General features: G+C 39.3%; 1 protein-coding gene across 1 annotated transcript in view; it reads left to right on the forward strand.

Annotated features, from left to right (window-relative positions):
- Positions 1-19,673, forward strand: part of LOC128653841 (multidrug and toxin extrusion protein 2) — a 236,275-nt gene that overhangs the window by 60,787 nt on the left and 155,815 nt on the right. Inside the window, exons 9-11 of the mRNA XM_053707375.1 lie at positions 2,958-3,071; positions 3,244-3,311; positions 8,236-8,344. Coding sequence (XP_053563350.1) covers positions 2,958-3,071; positions 3,244-3,311; positions 8,236-8,344 — 291 coding nt within the window. The remainder of the gene's footprint in view (positions 1-2,957; positions 3,072-3,243; positions 3,312-8,235; positions 8,345-19,673) is intronic.

Raw genomic sequence — 19,673 nt, forward strand, 5'->3', positions numbered from 1 at the left:
TTCCTCTCACATAGGAGCAGGCTCAGTTAAAATTTTCAAGAATATGTATTAAAGATAATTGAATATTTACTAACACATAATTATTTTTGTTTTGGGGGGAGTTTCTATCTCCAGAGATGCGGCACAGCTATGGGGGCTAAGTTTGCCCCCTCTTACGCCAACCTCTACATGGGTTGGTGGGAGCTGTGCTGCGTCTATGGAGATGGGAACCCCTTCAGACAAAACATATCTCTTTACAAGAGATACATTGATGATTTGCTAATTGTGTGGGAGGGAGACCTGACTGCATTAGAGAAATTTTTGAACTATGTAAAATCATCTGATGAGACAATTGTCTTTACTAATGAGATACAAGAGATTTCCATTGATTACTTGGACCTCACCTTAATAGGTAATGTCCGAGATTGTAAGATAGAAACAAGAATATATAGGAAAAAAATCTCCAAAAATTCTTTATTACACGCGAAGAGTAATCACCCTTCACATACTTTCAAGGCAATAGCGAAAGGACAATATTTAAGGATCAAGAGGAATTGTACAGATCAGACAGTATATGAGGAGGAAGCTAAAAAACTAGATACAGACCTCAGAGAAAGAGGTTACAGTAACGCAATTATCAAAAAAGCACGTTTATCTGTGACAGACTTAGACAGAGATACATTTAATAATGGACAAAAGAGTAACGAAAAGAGCATAATTAGAAAAAGATGACTTGAATGTACAATTCATTACACAATACTCAAATCAATTTTATGAGGTATGTGATATTATTAAAAAACATTTACCAATGCTTACAGCAGAAGACTGTTTTAATGTTGATTTACCGAGACATATGAAATTTACATACAGAAGAGGCAAAACGTTGGGGAATATTATTTCCCCTTCTGTACCAATCAAGGTTACTAAACCATCCTCTTGGCTAGAAATTAAGGGCCTACACAAATGTGGTTTCAAAGATTGCAAAGCGTGCAAAAATAGGGAACACCTTTACGTCAGCAGTCACAGGCAAGAGTTATGACAGATATATGTGTGAATTGTAGGACAAAGGGGGTAGTGTATTTAGTAGAATGCACTCAGTGCAATTTACAATATATTGGAAAAACCTTAAGAGAAGTAAGATCTCGCATACGAGAAAATGTTTCAAACATAACAGTAGACACTGAATCAAGCAGAAAGAGAGAAGATAAACTATTGCCCATAACCAAACATTTTATTGAGAAGCATGCACAGAATACTGATACACTGAAATGGACAATTGTAGAAAAAGTATCTCTATCAGTTTGAGGAGGAGAATATATATATATATATATATATATATATATATATATATATATATATATATATATATATTTTTTTTTTTTTTTCTTACTAATATTTAATATATAAATTGCACATTTTGGTTTGAATATATATCTATCTCAAGCAGACCAAAATGTTGAATATACAAAATATATATATATATATATTAACATTTTATTGTTCCTTTAAATAAATGGCAAGATTAGATTACAGAATAATTAATTCACAGAAAAAATAAAGTTCAGCATTCAACAAGTTCCTTTTGAAGTGATCAAATTATGTTGTCACATTTTGAATTCTACACAGAAAAATTCCACCCACTCTTAACCACCAAAACATAACTCTTTATGCTAAACAAGGTTCTGTGAAAGGAGGTCTGTCACATACAACATTCTCCCCATCAGCAGACACAGGCAATGCCAGTAAGAAATAACTTATAAAGACACTGGTTGATTCTAAAAGCAAAATGTGGAGAGTCATTGGTACTATCAAGGCTGGTTCAGTCAGTGCCTGACATAAAAAGACCCATTTTTTTTTTTTTTTAATTGCAATTAACCATTTTGCTTCCTTAGGGGACTGCAATATGTTATACATGGTTGTTTGCCAGAACCTTTTGATGCATTTAATACAATTTAGAAATAATGAACCTGATAATCTGCATACCTGGAACAGTGTCATTACCAAATGGACTGAAGACAGTTGAAATGCTAAAAATACATGTGTGTTTCTTTATATCAATTGTATAAATTCTGTCATGCTGACAGCATAATTTCTTATCTCTAGGACTGGCCGGGTTAAACAAGCTACCTGTTTTATGAATGTTGACAAAATTGCCAATCGATCACATTAGTAAAATCATATAGTAAGTTTGATATAATATGATATCCGCAATTAATAAGTGTACTGCAAAAGATCTGATTACTAAATAAACTGTTAGGTCTGCGGTTCAGGGAACTATTTCTTGAGAAGTCGTATCACCTTGTTGTGTCAGCTATTTCCGATTATCACACTATCTACTGAACACGAATTGCATTTATTTCTAAACAAGCTGCCCCAAAATATGTTCCAGCATACCTGCTTTATTGACAAGCAGGCTGGAAGTCAGGCAGCTCTATGTCTTCTTGGCACGCAGGCGCTCTTCTGTTTCTGTGGACAGTGCACATCCTTTTATGTGCACTGCTCCACCAAAGAAGCGCGATGCCGATGTGCCGGTGACGTCACTCATGACGTCACCACTTCCGGTTGCAGCTGCGCAGTGAATGAAAAATACATATACGTATATGCATTTTTCATTAGAAAAAGACACTCACGTGATAAAGAGGACAGGGAAAGCGGCCACAAATGGAAAACGCGAATTTGAGGGGAAAAAATGAAATAAAAACGCTAAGGTAGTGTTAGAAACATTTTATATTGCACAAGGAATATTTTTATTACTGTTTTGTATAGTGTTGACTGGTCCTTTAACTAACTATGCCAGCAGTTTTGATTTAAAATTATTCTTAATTTGGGTAAACTGTCCCTTTAAGTATAAGCAACTTCTTAGTGCTTTTTAATTACAACTATTAAACACACTGTTTAACATCCCTTTCATTATTGTCTTATCTATTTTACATATTCTTTTGTATATATAATATTTACTTTGTGTTTTTGCTTATCAGGCTGGACCATGGATTGCTTGCAGGAATGGGGATCTTTCATACATTTGGCTATTCCTAGTATGTTAATGGTGTGTATAGAATGGTGGAGCTTTGAAATTGGAGGATTCTTAGCAGGTTGGTAACCAGATTTCACTTATGCAAATGACTATCTTGTTATTAAAGGTTTTTGGTTCCTGAACTTTTATTAATATGATAAATGTTGTTGCAATGTATTTATTTTAAAGAGGCTAACGTTAAGTAAACTAACACTTTATAAGTATCACTATAATGGTTTTTTATTTTTTAGGTCTCATTAGTGTGGTGCAGCTTGGCGCACAGGCCATTATGTTGGAGCTGGCTACAGCTGCTTATATGGTGAGACATAATCTTAATATCCTTAATTGTGCAAAACATAATATACAGAGCCAAAGCAAAATTAGATACCAGTGGCTCCTATTAGCAACTGAACTGCATGCTGTTATATCGATGCTGATACTAACTAGAACTAGAACCAGAAATGTCTGCATCTAAATCTATCACATTACAGAAGAACCCACTGATCTGCAGGTTCAAGGAACCTTTCTGTAGCTGTTGTACTCTGTGTAACTCTTTCTTTTGGTATGTGTCTGTGAAATAAATATTTACTGTTATTAAATCTTTATTGTCTTTTAGCTATGTGATGTTCAAACCTCATCAATACTTGTGATAATTCCTAAATTTATAAGTTCACTTATGGTATAACCTCAGCCCCTCCAAATTCTATTGTCTGTTTATTTTAACTTATCTCACCTGAAACAAACTTTCCCAATTGACCTTTTGACTGTCTTTGATCATGTCTACATGACAACTAATTTAGTGGAATCCGCTAAATGCTCTGTCCTATAAATCTAACACTTCTAATGGGTAGGTTTGCTGGTTTAGTTAGCATTATTGTAACATAAGTTCACATATCTTATGTGAGCATTTATAAGTGAGGCATTAAGAAGTAGGCAAAATAATTATACAAGAATTAGAACAAAGAGTGAACAAGGCAAGTGATGCTGTAATACTGTGTTTTATGTGTTTCTTTTGTAATAATGCTCAATATCTTCCTGTTCCTTTTTGCTTCCTCTTGTCTCTATAACAATCTACTGTATTGAATTACTCCTTTCCACTCACCACCGGTATTATTCATTAGCCCATCTCTCTTACCCTTGCCTCACTTTTGTATTCCTGAACTTCACACATTCCTAAACAGTCTCTCTCCCCCTGCACCTCAACCCCAAAACAGTCTCAATACTGCATATCTACATCTCATGTCACTCTCCGTCTTGCTCATACTAGCTGCTGGCGACATCTCCCCTAATCCTGGTCCCCCACAGCTTCCTAGCCTTGCACATCCATATGTGCCTTTTCATAGACGTAAAAAAACAAATTTTGGTAACCTTACTCAAATTCCTCTTGTATCTAAAGCCAACATCCCCTTAACTTTTGCACTCTGGAACTGTCGCTCTGTTTGCAACAAGCTCACTTCTATCCATGACCTCTATCTCCCACTCCCTCAACCTTCTTCTGGCTCTCACAGAAACCTGTCTCTTTCCATCAGACACAGCATCCACTGCTGCACTGTCACATGGGGGTCTCCACTTCAACCACACTCTTAGGTCTGGTAATAGACAAAGAGGTTTTTCAGGTATTTTACTTTCCTCTCGTTGTACCTTTCAACAAATGCAACCCTTCTCTTTCCTCATATCTTCCTCATTTGAAACTTGCATGATTTGCTTATTCTCTCCCCTCTCCTATATGTGTTGCAGTCATATACTGCCCCCTTGGCTCCTCAACTCAATTTCTAGATCACTTTGCTGCCTAGCTACCTTATTTCCTTTCCTCCATATACACTGCCCTCACCCTTGGCAACTTCAACCTCCCTGTTAACAATCCTACTGCCTCCTCTGCAAAACAACTTCTGCTACTTACTTTCTCTTTCGGACTGTCACAATGGACTCTCCCACTCACAAATATGGTCACTCCCTTGATCTGAGTTTTTTGCTATTGATGCACTCAAACTTCACAAACCCCCCCTTTCCTTTTTCTGACCATCATATCCTCACATGCAACATCTCATCCCTCCCTACAAGTCTCCCACCTTCTACCCCTCAGTCCAAACTTCACAGTAACATTAAGTCATTAGATCAGCAACAGCTCGCTATCTCTCTCGAACCTCTCTTCCATTCTCTCTTTTTCGTGCCCTGACCAATCTATCTGCCACTATAATTCCACCCTTACATCGGTCCTTGAAAATTTTGGCCCCTCTTACCATAGCTCAGAAATCACACACTCATCTTCAGCCCTGGCATACTCCTCTGACATGGTTACCTATGCAAATGTTCCCGTACTGCTGAGCAACACTGGAGACAATCTCCGAGTTCAGTTGACTTTCTTCACTACAAATTAGTCTTGAACTCCTACTATTCTGCTCTTAACATTTTATAAGCAAATTTACTTTTCTACTCTTTCTTCAAACCCAAAACGTCTGTTCTCCACATTAAATGCTCTTCTCCACCCACCCCCACCTCCTAATATATAACTTTTCTCTCTCGGCTCAAGATTTTGCCAGCCACTTCAGTAACAAAACAGACTCCATCAGAAAATAAATCAGCTCTTAACATACTACCACAGTCTCGCACTCCCTCAAGCTTGCAATCATCCAAAACCTACATAGCCATAAATTTAGCTGTTTCGCCCCTGTTACTGAGAGAGAGAAGTTTCTGCCTTTATAATGTCCTCTCACCTCACTACCTGTTATGCTCCATCCCATCCCCCTCACAGCTACTCCTCACCTTCTCTTCTACCCTTACCCCTATACTCTCACACATTTTCAACCTCTCCCTCAGCACTGGTATATTTCCCTCATCTCTAAAACATGCACTGGTCACACCTATACTCAAAACCTTCTCTCTATCCAACCTCCCCATCCTATTTTCCTACTCCCTCTTGCCTCAAAGTTTCTTGATAAGCTGGTGTATATGCACGTCTATACCATTTCCTAACATTAAACTCCCTCCTTGACGCACTGCAATCTGGTTTTCGCCCCCATCACAACACAGAGACAGCAGTCGTTAAGGTTACCAACAACCTACTTAGAGCAAAATTGAAAGGCCACTTCTCTCTGCTTTTCCTCCTTTATCTGTGTATAGCCTTTGATACTGTTGATCATCGCTGCAAACCCTTCAATCCTTTTGCATTTGTGACAGCCCTTTTGTGGTTCTCTTCCTACCTGTCTAACCGTACCTTTAGTATAGCCTTCTCTGGGGCATTCTCTGCCCCGTTACCACTTTCTGTTGGGGTACCGCAAGTCTCTGTCCTCTTCTCAATCTACACGTCGTCATTAGGTTAAATATAATTTGTATGCCAAAGACGCTCAAATCTACCTCTCTGCACCAGACCTATCTCCTTCCTTGCTTAACCTGTGTCACTAATTGTCTTTCTCTTATATCATCCTGGATGTCCTCCCTACCTTAAGCTAAATCTCTCCAAAACTAAGCTCTTTATTTTCCCACCTTCTTCCAAAATCTCCCCCCCCCCCCCCCCATCAATAACTTTTGAAACTTTTTCTTGCAACTATTCACTTATTGACACATTGTTTTACACATTGGTACCAAGTTAGAAGTAATGATTTATGCTGGTTGACATTATCTGAGCTCAGAATAGTAAAGCGGGCACCTTTTGCTTACTCTTACAAACATGGGCAGACCACTTGGACAATTCCTAGGAGACTCTGTGTGTAGGCTTGAGATAAATCAACAGACCTAATGCATTCACGGAAATGAAAAACCAAGAGGAACAGATGATTTAAAGCCTGAAATAATTGTTATAACAGATAATACTGCATTTATTTCTTGGTGTGGGATCTACTTTACTAATGCAAAGCATGGTGTGTCTGATTTTACCACATCTGTAAATTGGCACACAGTTTGCCAAAAATCATTTAGTGATGCATCATTTTTTTTCTTTTTGCTAACTAAACCCTTTTTTTTTTTTTTTAAATGAAAGGGATATGAAACCAAAATGATTTCTTTCATGATTCAGATACAGCATCTAATTTTAAACACCTTTCTAATATACTTCTAATATCACATTTTCTTCATTCTCTTTGTATTTTTTTTTTTTTTTAAAGCAGGGACGTAAGCTCAGGAGCATGCATGTGTCTGGAGCACTAGATGGCAGCAGTTTTACAAGAATGTTATCCGTTTACAAGAGCACTAGATGGCAGCAGTTTTACAAGAATGTTATCCGTTTACAAGAGCACTAGATGGCAGCAGTTTTACAAGAATGCTATCTATTTGCAAGAGCACTAGATGGCAGCAGTTTTACAAGAATATTATTCATTTGCAAGAGCACTAGATGGCAGCAGTTTTACAAGAATGCTATCTATTTACAAGAGCACTAGATGGCAGCAGTTTTACAAGAATGCTATCCATTTACAAGAGCACTAGATGGCAGCAGTTTTACAAGAATGTTATCCATTTACAAGAGCACTAGATGGCAGCAGTTTTACAAGAATATTATTCATTTGCAAGAGCACTAGATGGCAGCAGTTTTACAAGAATGCTATCCATTTACAAGAGCACTAGATGGCAGCAGTTTTACAAGAATGCTATCTATTTACAAGAGCACTAGATGGCAGCAGTTTTACAAGAATGTTATCCATTTACAAGAGCACTAGATGGCAGCAGTTTTACAAGAATGCTATCTATTTGCAAGAGCACTAGATGGCAGCAGTTTTACAAGAATATTATTAATTTTCAAGAGCACTAGATGGCAGCAGTTTTACAAGAATGTTATCCATTTACAAGAGCACTAGATGGCAGCAGTTTTTTTTACAAGAAGTTATCTATTTACAAGAGCACTAGATGGCAGCAGTTTTTACAAGAATGTTATCCATTTGCAAGAGCACTAGATGGCAGCAGTTTTGCAAGAGCACTAGATGGCAGCACTATATCCTGTCATGTAGTGTTCCAGATGCCTACCTAGGTATCTCTTCAACACAGAATACCATGGGAAGAAAGCACATTTGATAATAGAAGTAAATTGGAAACTTTGTAAAAACTGTTTTGTCTGAATCACAAAACATTTTTGTGTTTTTTTTTATCCCTTTTTTAAATTGAATTTTTCATGAAAAAATGTATTGCAGTTTCACCAAGTAAGATTCAAGCATGGGAGTGAAGATACTAAGCAATAAGATCTTGTATAGTAAGCTGTGCCATCTCCTTTTAAAATGAATGTTGAATGTTTTTTTCATGCCTTTTCCACTATGCAGATTCCTGTTGGTTTCAGTGTGGCTGCCAGTGTCCGAGTAGGAAATGCTTTAGGTGCTGGAGATATCCAACAAGCCAAACGCTCAAGCAATGTCTCTCTTATCTGCACAGGTAAATTTTGTTTTCTAACAAGAAGACAATATCTTAAAGGGACAGTCTAGTCAAAATTAAGCATTCATGTTTCAGATAGGGCATGCAATTTTAAACAATTTTCCAATTAACTTTTATCATCAAATTAGCTTTGTATTCTTTGTTGAAAGCTGAACCCTAGGTAGTCTCATATGTTAATTTCTTAGCCCTTGAAGGCCACCTCTTATCCCAGTTCATTTTGATAGTTTTTTTTTTTCACTGCTAGACAGCGCTAGTAAACATGTGCCATATAGATAACATTGTGCTCACTCCCATAGAGTTTTATATATTAGCACAGATTGGTTAAAATCAAGTCTGTCAAAAGAACTGAAAGAGGACAGTCTGCAGAGGCTTAATACAAGATGATCATACAGGGAAAAAAGTGTATTAATATAACCTTGTTGGTTATGCAAAACTGGGGAATGGGTAATAAAGGGATTATCTATCTTTTTAAACAATACAATTTTTTCGGATTAGACTGTTTTAAAGTGCTATTGGAACAAGAAGGAAATGAATGCTGCATACCTATGAATTCATTGCTTTCTAGCTGTTATACATAAAAGTGATATATACTGTATAAGAATATACATTTTTCTTTCATATAGGTGGCAAGAGTCCATGAGCTACTGACATATGGGATATACATTCATACCAGGAGGGGGCAAAAATTCCCAAACCTCAAATGCCTATAAATACACCTCCCACCTCACTCATACCTCAGTTTTACAAACTTTGCCTCCTTAGGAGGTGGTGAAGCATGATGTTCTTGATTTCTTCAGTGAAAGGCGCTTCTAAGCATATTGAAGCCCAGTTCCTCTCTAAGTGCAGTGTTTGTCTGAGGGAAGTGAAGGGAGTATTGCCTAATGATACCATGTTTTCACCTATGGGAAATCTGTTCTAGGGCGCTCTGTAAATTCAGTCACTGGGATTCATCTGCTGCCTCCCTTTACAGATCAACATTATACTCTACCATTACATCTGCTGATATGTTTTATTACTGGTTTGGCTGTCTGCTATATGTGGATAGGTGTCTTCTGGTAAGTTTATATAAATTTTAAGACACTCTCAGCTGTGGAAGGCACTTTATATTATAAAGTTCTTAATGTATATTGCATATATTAGCCATGAGTCAGGTCTGTTAATATTTCCTTTAGCAGTCACACAGTTTCAGAATGGAAATTTATGTTTATGGGAGAATTAAGGTATTTAAATGATTTATTTTTTGTTACATTTTGCAAGATGTCTCAAACTGATCCTACCTCTGATACTGTAGGAACTAAGAAGCTGTCTGAACGCAATTCTACCAAAGCTAAGTGTGTTTGTTGTAAACAAGCTGATCGTATTTCTTCAGCTCAATTATGTGGCATTTGTTATGACATATTATTACATGCTGATAATGTTTCTTTGAGTACAAATACATCTACTGTTATTCCTTCTCAGACTAATGTACCTGATATTCCTGCAGATATGACATTTTTTATTGCTGCAGCCATAGAGAAGGTTATGACTGCTATTCCTCCTTCAAATAAATGTAAAAGGTCTTTTCAAACTTGTCATAGATCTAATTAATTTTGTACTGACCGACAGCATACTGAAATATCCTCTACTTATAAGGGTTCCTCTGATTCAGAGGATCCTGCATCAGAGACAGAAATTGACTAATCTTATTTTTTATTTAAAATTGAACATATTCGTTCTCTATTAAAGGAAGAATTGTTTACTTTGGGTCTTGAGGAGTCTAGTCCTGCTGATAGCAAAGCTAATAATCATTTAAATTCTATATTTAAGACTTCTGAGGTTACTCCTGAAATTTTTTCTATTCCAGATGCTATCTCTAATATGATTACTAAAGAATGGTATAAACCTGGTACCTCCTTAACCCTTCTTCTAGGTTTAAGAAGTTGTATCCTTTACCTGTGGCTAGTTTAGAGTTTTGGGGAAAAACATAATTTATGCTTACCTGATAAATTCCTTTCTTCTGTAGTGTGATCAGTCCACGGGTCATCATTACTTCTGGGATATTAACTCCTCCCCAACAGGAAGTGCAAGAGGATTCACCCAGCAGAGCTGCATATAGCTCCTCCCCTCTACGTCACTCCCAGTCATTCGACCAAGGACCAACGAGAAAGGAAAAGCCAAGGGTGAAGTGGTGACTGGAGTATAAATTAAAAAATATTTACCTGCCTTAAAACAGGGCGGGCCGTGGACTGATCACACTACAGAAGAAAGGAATTTATCAGGTAAGCATAAATTATGTTTTCTTCTGTTAAGTGTGATCAGTCCACGGGTCATCATTACTTCTGGGATACCAATACCAAAGCAAAAGTACACGGATGACGGGAGGGATAGGCAGGCTCTTTATACAGAAGGAACCACTGCCTGAAGAACCTTTCTCCCAAAAATATCCTCCGGTGAAGCAAAAGTGTCAAATTTGAAAAATTTGGAAAAAGTATGAAGCGAAGACCAAGTTGCAGCCTTGCAAATCTGTTCAACAGAGGCCTCATTCTTAAAGGCCCAAGTAGAAGCCACAGCTCTAGTGGAATGAGCTGTAATCCTTTCAGGAGGCTGCTGTCCAGCAGTCTCATAAGCTAAACGAATTATGCTACGAAGCCAAAAAGAAAGAGAGGTAGCAGAAGCTTTTTGACCTCTCCTCTGCCCAGAGTAAACGACAAACAGAGAAGACGTTTGTCGAAATTCCTTAGTTGCCTGTAAGTAAAATTTTAGAGCACGGACTACATCCAGGTTGTGCAGTAGACGTTCCTTCTTCGAAGAAGGATTTGGGCATAAAGAAGGAACAACAATCTCTTGATTGATATTCCTGTTAGTAACTACCTTAGGTAAGAACCCAGGTTTAGTACGCAGAACTACCTTATCCGAATGAAAAATCAAATAAGGAGAATCACAATGTAAGGCTGATAATTCAGAGACTCTTCGAGCCGAGGAAATAGCCATTAAAAATAGAACTTTCCAAGATAACAACTTTATATCAATGGAATGAAGGGGTTCAAACGGAACGCCCTGTAAAACATTAAGAACAAGGTTTAAACTCCATGGTGGAGCAACCGTTTTAAACACAGGCTTAATCCTGGCCAAAGCCTGACAAAAAGCCTGGACGTCAGGAACTTCTGACAGACATTTGTGTAACAGAATGGACAGAGCTGAGATCTGTCCCTTTAATGAACTAGCGGATAAACCCTTTTCTAAACCTTCTTGTAGAAAAGACAATATCCTAGGAATCCTAACCTTACTCCAAGAGTAACCTTTGGATTCACACCAATATAGGTATTTACGCCATATCTTATGGTAAATCTTTCTGGTAACAGGTTTCCTAGCCTGTATTAAGGTATCAATAACTGACTCCGAAAACCCACGTCTTGATAAAATCAAGCGTTCAATTTCCAAGCAGTCAGCTTCAGAGAAGTTAGACTTTGATGTTTGAAGGGACCCTGTATCAGAAGGTCCTGTTTCAGAGGTAGAGACCAAGGTGGACAGGATGACATGTCCACCAGATCTGCATACCAAGTCCTGCGTGGCCACGCAGGTGCTATTAGAATCACTGATGCTCTTTCTTGTTTGATTCTGGCAATCAATCGAGGAAGCATCGGGAAGGGTGGAAACACGTAAGCCATCCTGAAGTCCCAAGGTGCTGTCAGGGCATCTATCAGGACTGCTTCTGGATCCCTGGATCTGGACCCATAACGAGGAAGCTTGGCGTTCTGTCGAGACGCCATGAGATCTATCTCTGGTTTGCCCCAACGTCGAAGTATTTGGGCAAAGACCTCCGGATGAAGTTCCCACTCCCCCGGATGAAAAGTCTGACGACTTAAGAAATCCGCCTCCCAGTTCTCCACTCCCGGGATGTGGATTGCTGACAGGTGGCAAGAGTGAGACTCTGCCCAGCGAATTATCTTTGATACTTCCATCATAGCTAGGGAGCTTCGTGTCCCTCCCTGATGGTTGATGTAAGCTACAGTCGTGATGTTGTCCGACTGAAACCTGATGAAACTCCGCGTTGTCAACTGGGGCCAAGCCAGGAGGGCATTGAGAACTGCTCTCAATTCCAGAATGTTTATTGGCAGGAGACTCTCCTCCTGACTCCATTGTCCCTGAGCCTTCAGAGAATTCCAGACGGCACCCCAACCTAGAAGGCTGGCGTCTGTTGTTACAAATGTCCAGTCTGGTCTGCTGAATGGCATCCCCCTGGACAGATGTGGCCGAGAAAGCCACCAAAGAAGAGAATTTCTGGTCTCTTGATTCAGAGAAGGAATGTTTATTGGCAGGAGACTCTACTATGTCCATTGCCGCTACCATTAAGCCGATTACCTCCATGCATTGAGCCACTGACGGGTGTGGCAAGCACTTTGAAGTCTTGTTAACCTGTCCTCTGTCAGGTAAATCTTCATTTTTACAGAATCTATAAGAGTCCCCAGGAAGGGAACTCTTGTGAGTGGAACGAGTGAACTTTTCTTTTCGTTCACCTTCCATCCATGTGACCTTAGAAATGCCAGTACTAACTCTGTATGAGACTTGGCAGTTTGAAAGCTTGAAGCTTGAATCAGAATGTCGTCTAGGTATGGAGCTACCGAGATTCCCCGCGGTCTTAGTACCGCCAGAAGAGCACCCAGAACCTTTGTGAAGATTCTTGGAGCTGTAGCCAATCCGAATGGAAGAGCTACAAACTGGTAATGCCTGTCTAGGAAGGCAAACCTTAGGTACCGGTAATGATCTTTGTGAATCGGTATGTGAAGGTAAGCATCTTTTAAATCTACAGTGGTCATGTACTGACCCTCTTGGATCATAGGTAAAATTGTCCGAATAGTCTCCATCTTGAACGATGGAACTCTTAGGAACTTGTTTAGGATCTTTAAGTCCAGGATTGGTCTGAAAGTTCCCTCTTTTTTGGGAACCACAAACAGATTTGAGTAAAACCCCTGTCCCTGTTCCGATCGTGGAACTGGGTGGATTACTCCCATTAACAAGAGCTCTTGTACGCAGCGTAGAAACGCCTCTTTCTTTGTCTGGATTGTTGACAACCTTGACAGATGAAATCTCTCTCTTGGAGGAGAGTATTTGAAGTCCAGAAGGTATCCCTGAGATATTATTTCTAGCGCCCAGGGATCCTGGACATCTCTTGCCCAAGCCTGGGCGAAGAGAGAAAGCCTGCCCCCCACTAGATCCGATCCCGGATCGGGGGCCCTCAATTCATGCCGTTTTAGGGGCAGCAGTAGGTTTCCTGGTCTGCTTGCCCTTGTTCCAGGACTGGTTAGGTTTCCAGCCTTGTCTGTAGCGAGCAACAGCTCCTTCCTGTTTTGGTGCAGAGGAAGTTGATGCTGCTCCTGCTTTGAAATTACGAAAGGAACGAAAATTAGACTGTCTAGTCTTAGTTTCGGCTTTGTCCTGAGGCAGGGCATGGCCTTTACCTCCTGTAATGTCAGCGATAATCTCTTTCAACCCGGGCCCGAATAAGGTCTGCCCTTTGAAAGGTATATTAAGCAATTTAGACTTAGAAGTAACATCAGCTGACCAGGATTTTAGCCACAGCGCCCTGCGTGCCTGAATGGCGAATCCTGAATTCTTCGCCGTAAGTTTAGTTAGATGTACTACGGCCTCCGAAATGAATGAATTAGCTAGTTTAAGGACTCTAAGCCTGTCCGTAATGTCGTCCAGAGTAGCTGAACTAATGTTCTCTTCCAGAGACTCAATCCAGAACGCCGCTGCAGCCGTGATCGGCGCAATGCATGCAAGGGGTTGCAATATAAAACCTTGTTGAACAAACATTTTCTTAAGGTAACCCTCTAATTTTTTATCCATTGGATCTGAAAAAGCACAGCTATCCTCCACCGGGATAGTGGTACGCTTAGCTAAAGTAGAAACTGCTCCCTCTACCTTAGGGACCGCTTGCCATAAGTCCCGTGTGGTGGCGTCTATTGGAAACATTTTTCTTAATATCGGAGGGGGTGAGAACGGCACACCGGGTCTATCCCACTCCTTAGAAACAATTTCAGTAATTCTCTTAGGTATAGGAAAAACCTCAGTACTCGTCGGTACCGCAAAATATTTATCCAACCTACACATTTTCTCTGGTATTGCAACTGTGTTACAATCATTCAGAGCCGCTAACACCTCCCCTAGTAATACACGGATGTTTTCCAGTTTAAATTTAAAATTTGAAATATCTGAATCCAGTCTGTTTGGATCAGAACCGTCACCCACAGAATGAAGTTCTCCGTCCTCATGTTCTGCAACCTGTGACGCAGTATCTGACATGGCCCTAATATTATCAGCGCACTCTGTTCTCACCCCAGAGTGATCACGCTTACCTCTTAGTTCTGGTAATTTAGCCAAAACTTCAGTCATAACAGAAGCCATATCCTGTAATGTGATTTGTAATGGCCGGCCAGATGTACTCGGCGCTACAATATCACGCACCTCCCGAGCGGGAGATGCAGGTACTGGCACGTGAGGCGAGTTAGTCGGCATAACTCTCCCCTCGTTGTTTGGTGAAATTTGTTCAATTTGTACAGATTGACTTTTATTTAAAGTAGCATCAATACAGTTAGTACATAAATTTCTATTGGGCTCCACTTTGGCATTGCAACAAATGACACAGGTATCTTCCTCTGAATCAGACATGTTTAACACACTAGCAAATAAACTTGCAACTTAGAATACAATTCAATTAGAATAATATTAAAAACGTACTGTGCCTTTAAGAAGCACAGAAAATCTATGACAGTTGAAAATTAATAAATTGAAACAGTTATAGCCTCAATCCTTGTAAACAACACAACTTTAGCAAAGGTTTAATCCCAATAGCAAAGATAACAAATTCTGAAAGCAGGAAACAATTACAGAATAAACGTTTTTTATCACAGTCAACTATAATTCTCACAGCTCTGCTGAGAGAAATTACCTCCCTCAAAATAAGTTTGAAGACCCCTGAGTTCTGTAGAGATGAACTGGATCATGCAGGAAATACAATGAGCTGCTGACTGAAATAACTGATGCATAGAAAAGGCGCCAAAAAAACGGCCCTTCCCCCTCACACACAGCAGTGAGAGAGAACAGAAACTGTCAGAAAAAGATTAAGCAACTGCCAAGTGGAAAAATGGTGCCCAAACATTTATTCACTCAGTACCTCAGCAAATGAAAACGATTTTACATTCCAGCAAAAACGTTAAACATAATTTCTAGTTATTAAACAGCTTAATGTACTTCTTACAGTGTAATTCTAGTGAAGTACCATTCCCCAGAATACTGAAGTGTAAAGTATACATACATGACATTATATCGGTATGGCAGGATTTTCTCATCAATTCCATTGTCAGAAAATAAAAGCTGCTACATACCTCTATGCAGATTCATCTGCCCGCTGTCCCCTGATCTGAAGTTTACCTCTCCTCAGATGGCCGAGAAACAGCAATATGATCTTAACTACTCCGGCTAAAATCATAGCAAAAACTCTGGTAGATTCTTCTTCAAACTCTGCCAGAGAGGTAATAACACACTCCGGTGCTATTTTAAAATAACAAACTTTTGATTGAAGATATAAAACTAAGTATAATCACCATAGCCCTCTCACACCTCCTATCTAGTCGTTGGGTGCAAGAGAATGACTGGGAGTGACGTAGAGGGGAGGAGCTATATGCAGCTCTGCTGGGTGAATCCTCTTGCACTTCCTGTTGGGGAGGAGTTAATATCCCAGAAGTAATGATGACCCGTGGACTGATCACACTTAACAGAAGAACGTTCCTAAGGTTGATGGGGCTATTTCCACTTTTGCCAAACGTACTACTATTGCTATGGAAGATGGTACTTCTTTTAAGGATCCTTTAGATAGCAAGCTTGAATCTTATATTAGAAGAGCATATTTGCATAATGGCTATATTCTTAGACCAACTATTTATATGGCTGATGTTGCTGCTTCAACATTTTGGTTGGACAGTTTAGCGCAGCAGTTATTGGATCCTTAAAGTGAAGGTAAACTTACATTTATGCCTATCCAGGATTTCATTGGTTTCACAAAATCAATATCACTTTCATTCATGATTCTTTCTAAATCTAATTACAAACCGAGTTATCATCATTATTGTTCCATTTGCGATTGTACACAAATGCAACCCTTAATTTGTATTTTTTTTTGCTGCCGATCACATTTCTGTAGCAGCCAATTGAATTTCTGGCCGTTAGGTGCCCGTCAGTGCACGTCATCCGCATATTTGACCATGTGCGCATGCGCTATTGTTGGCTTCCGTGAGCGTTCACGATTCGCGCATGCGTATTCCAAATATTCAGGAATCCATCATAGAACTTGCCCATTCTCGCTTGCGCAGAACACTGTAAAATCGGCAATTGGCGCATGCGCTGTTTCACTGAGCCTCGTGAACGCGCTTTAGGAAGACGTAGAAAGCGGGTGGGACCGCTCTCTATGTCAAACACAAGAAAAGCCGGAACTGGTGTGTGGGAGGAGTTAGAGATCGCATAGGTAGGGAGATAACAATGTAAAAATAAGAAAATTGTGAAAAAAAAGAAGAAAAAAAAAGTTAGCGATTAGATTAGGGTAATATTAAAGAATGCATTCCTGTATTTCATATGCTGAAACTTAACCTTCACTTTAACTATCTAGCATTGTTCTATTACTTCAACATGCAAATCATTTAATATTTGATGTCATCAGGATTAATGTCAAATCTATGTGTTTAGCTATTCTAACTAGAAGAGCTTTATGGCTTAAATCTTGGAATGCTGACATGGTGTCTAAATCTAGATTATTATCTCTCTTTTCAGGGTAATAATTTGTTTGGTTCTCAATTAGATTCTATTATCTCTACTATCACTGGGGGTAAGGGAGTTTTTCTGCCCCAAGACAAGAAATCTAACGGTAAATTTAAAGGTCCCAATCGTTACCATTCCTTTCGTCAGAATAGAGAACAGAAAACCTCTCCTTCCCCTTAGGCATCTGGCTCTAATTGGAGAACATCTCCGAATTGATATAAATCCAAGCCTTATAAGAGACTAAATCCAGCCCTCAAACCAGTTCTTCTGGTGGGGGCAGACTAAAGTTTATTTCAAGACATTTGGACCGATTTCTGTCTAAAATCAGTGGATTCAGAATATTGTTTCTCAAGGGTATTGAATAGGTTTCAGAATAAGACCTCCCATTGGAAGATTTTCTTACTCATGTTCCAACAAACCCTGTGAAGGCTCAGGCTTTTACTGAAGTGTGTTTCAGACCTAGAGCTTTCAGGGGTGATTGTACCAGTTCCTCAGCAGGAACAGGGATTGGGTTTCTACTCAAATCTATTCATTGTCCCAAAGAAGGAAGATTCTTTCAGACCAATACTAGATCTGAAAACTTTAAATCATTTTGTAAGAGTCCCAACTTTCAAGATGGGGGACTATAATGACTATTCTGCCTTTTGTTCAGCAAGGCCTTTTCATGTCCATAATAGACTTACAGGACGCTTATCTTCACATTCCCATTCATCCAGACCACTATCGTTTTCTGAGATTCTCTTTTCTAGACCAGTATTACCATTTGTCGCTCTTCCAATTGGCCTAGCAACAGCACCAATAATTTTCTCAAAGGTTCTCGGTGCCCTTCAATCTGTAATCAGAAAACAGGGTATTGTGGTGTTTCCTTATTTGTACGATATCTTGGTACTAGCTCAATCTTTTCATTTAGCAGAATCTCACACAAAACTTCTAATGTTGCTTCTTTAAAGACATGGTTGGAGGATCAATTTACCAAAGAGTTTATTTTCCTCATTCAAAGGTCACCTTCTTAGGTTTCCAGATAGAGAAACAGTCATGGACACTGAATCTAACAGACAAGAGACAAATGAAATTGGTCTTAGCTTGTCTAAACCTCCAGTCTCCATCATTCCCTTCAGTGGCTATGTGCATAGAAGTTTTAGGTCTCATGATTGTAGCATTGGACGCAATCCCCTTTGCTTGATTTTATGAGACCTTTACAGCTTTGCATGTCACGCCATTGGTGCAGGGATTATACTTAGATATCACAGTTGATTATATTTAAATCCCAACACTCAACTCTCTATGACTTGGTAGTTAAACCATCACCTTATTGTTCAAGTGGCCTCCTTTGTTCGTCATTCCTGGACTGTGATCACAACAGATGCAAGTCTTACAAGTTGGGGAGCTGTCTGGGGGTTTGACAGCACAAGGGGTTTGGGGTCCTCAAGAGGAGAGGTTGCCAATCAATATTTTTTAGTACTGTGCTATTTTCAGAGCTCTTCAGGCTTGGCCTCTATTGAAGAGAATACATGCGTTTTCAAACAGAAAATATCACAACAGTGGCATATGTCAATCATCCAGTGGGGACTCGCAGTCCTTTATCAATGAAAGACGTTTCTCCAATACTTTCTTGGGCGGAATCAAACTCCTTGTCAAATCTCTGATTCATATCCCAGGTGTAGACAATTGGGAAGCAGATTATCTCAGCCGTCATTCTCTACATCCGGGGAAGTGGTCTCTCCATCCAGATGTGTTTTCAACTTGTACAGATGTGGGGTCTTCCAGAAATAGATTTGATGGCCTCTCATCTGAACAAGAAGCTTCTCAGATACCTTTCCAGGTCCAGGGATGCTCTAGTAGTTCCCTGGTTTTACCAACCTGCTTACATTTTTCAGCCTCTGGTTCTTCTTCCAAAGGTGATCTCCAAGAACATAATGGAACAATCTTATGTGTTTCTGATAGCACCAGCATGGCCTCACAGGTTTTGGTATGCAGACCTTGTCCGAATGTCCAGTTGCCTGCCTTGATCACTTCCTATAAGACCAGACCTTCTATCTCAAGGCCCAGTTTTCCATCAGGATCTCAAATCTCTAAATTTGAAGGCATGGACATTGAATGCTTATTTCTTAGTCATAGAGGTTTCTCTGACTCAGTAATTAACACTATGATACAGGCTCGTAAGTCTGTTTCAAGGAAGATTTATCATAGGGTTTGCAAAACCTATATTTCATGGTATTCTACTCATGATTATTCTTGGCATTCTTTTAGAATTCCTAGGGTTCTACAGTTTCTTCAGGATGGATTGGATAAAGGTTTGTCTGCAAATACTTTGAAATGACAAATCTCTGCTCTTTCAGTCTTATTTCATATAAAGATTGCTAAGCTTCCTGATATTTTCTGTTTGTTTTGTTCAGGCTTTGATTCGTATCAAACCTGTTATTTAATCAATTTCTCCTCCTTGGAGTCTCAATTTGGTTTTAAAGATTTTGCAGGCTCCTCCTTTTGAGCCTATGCATTCTTTGGATATTAAACTACTTTCTTGGAAAGTTTTTTG

Source organism: Bombina bombina, chromosome 3, assembly GCF_027579735.1.
Source record: "Bombina bombina isolate aBomBom1 chromosome 3, aBomBom1.pri, whole genome shotgun sequence".
Classification (NCBI taxonomy): Eukaryota; Metazoa; Chordata; class Amphibia; order Anura; family Bombinatoridae; genus Bombina; species Bombina bombina.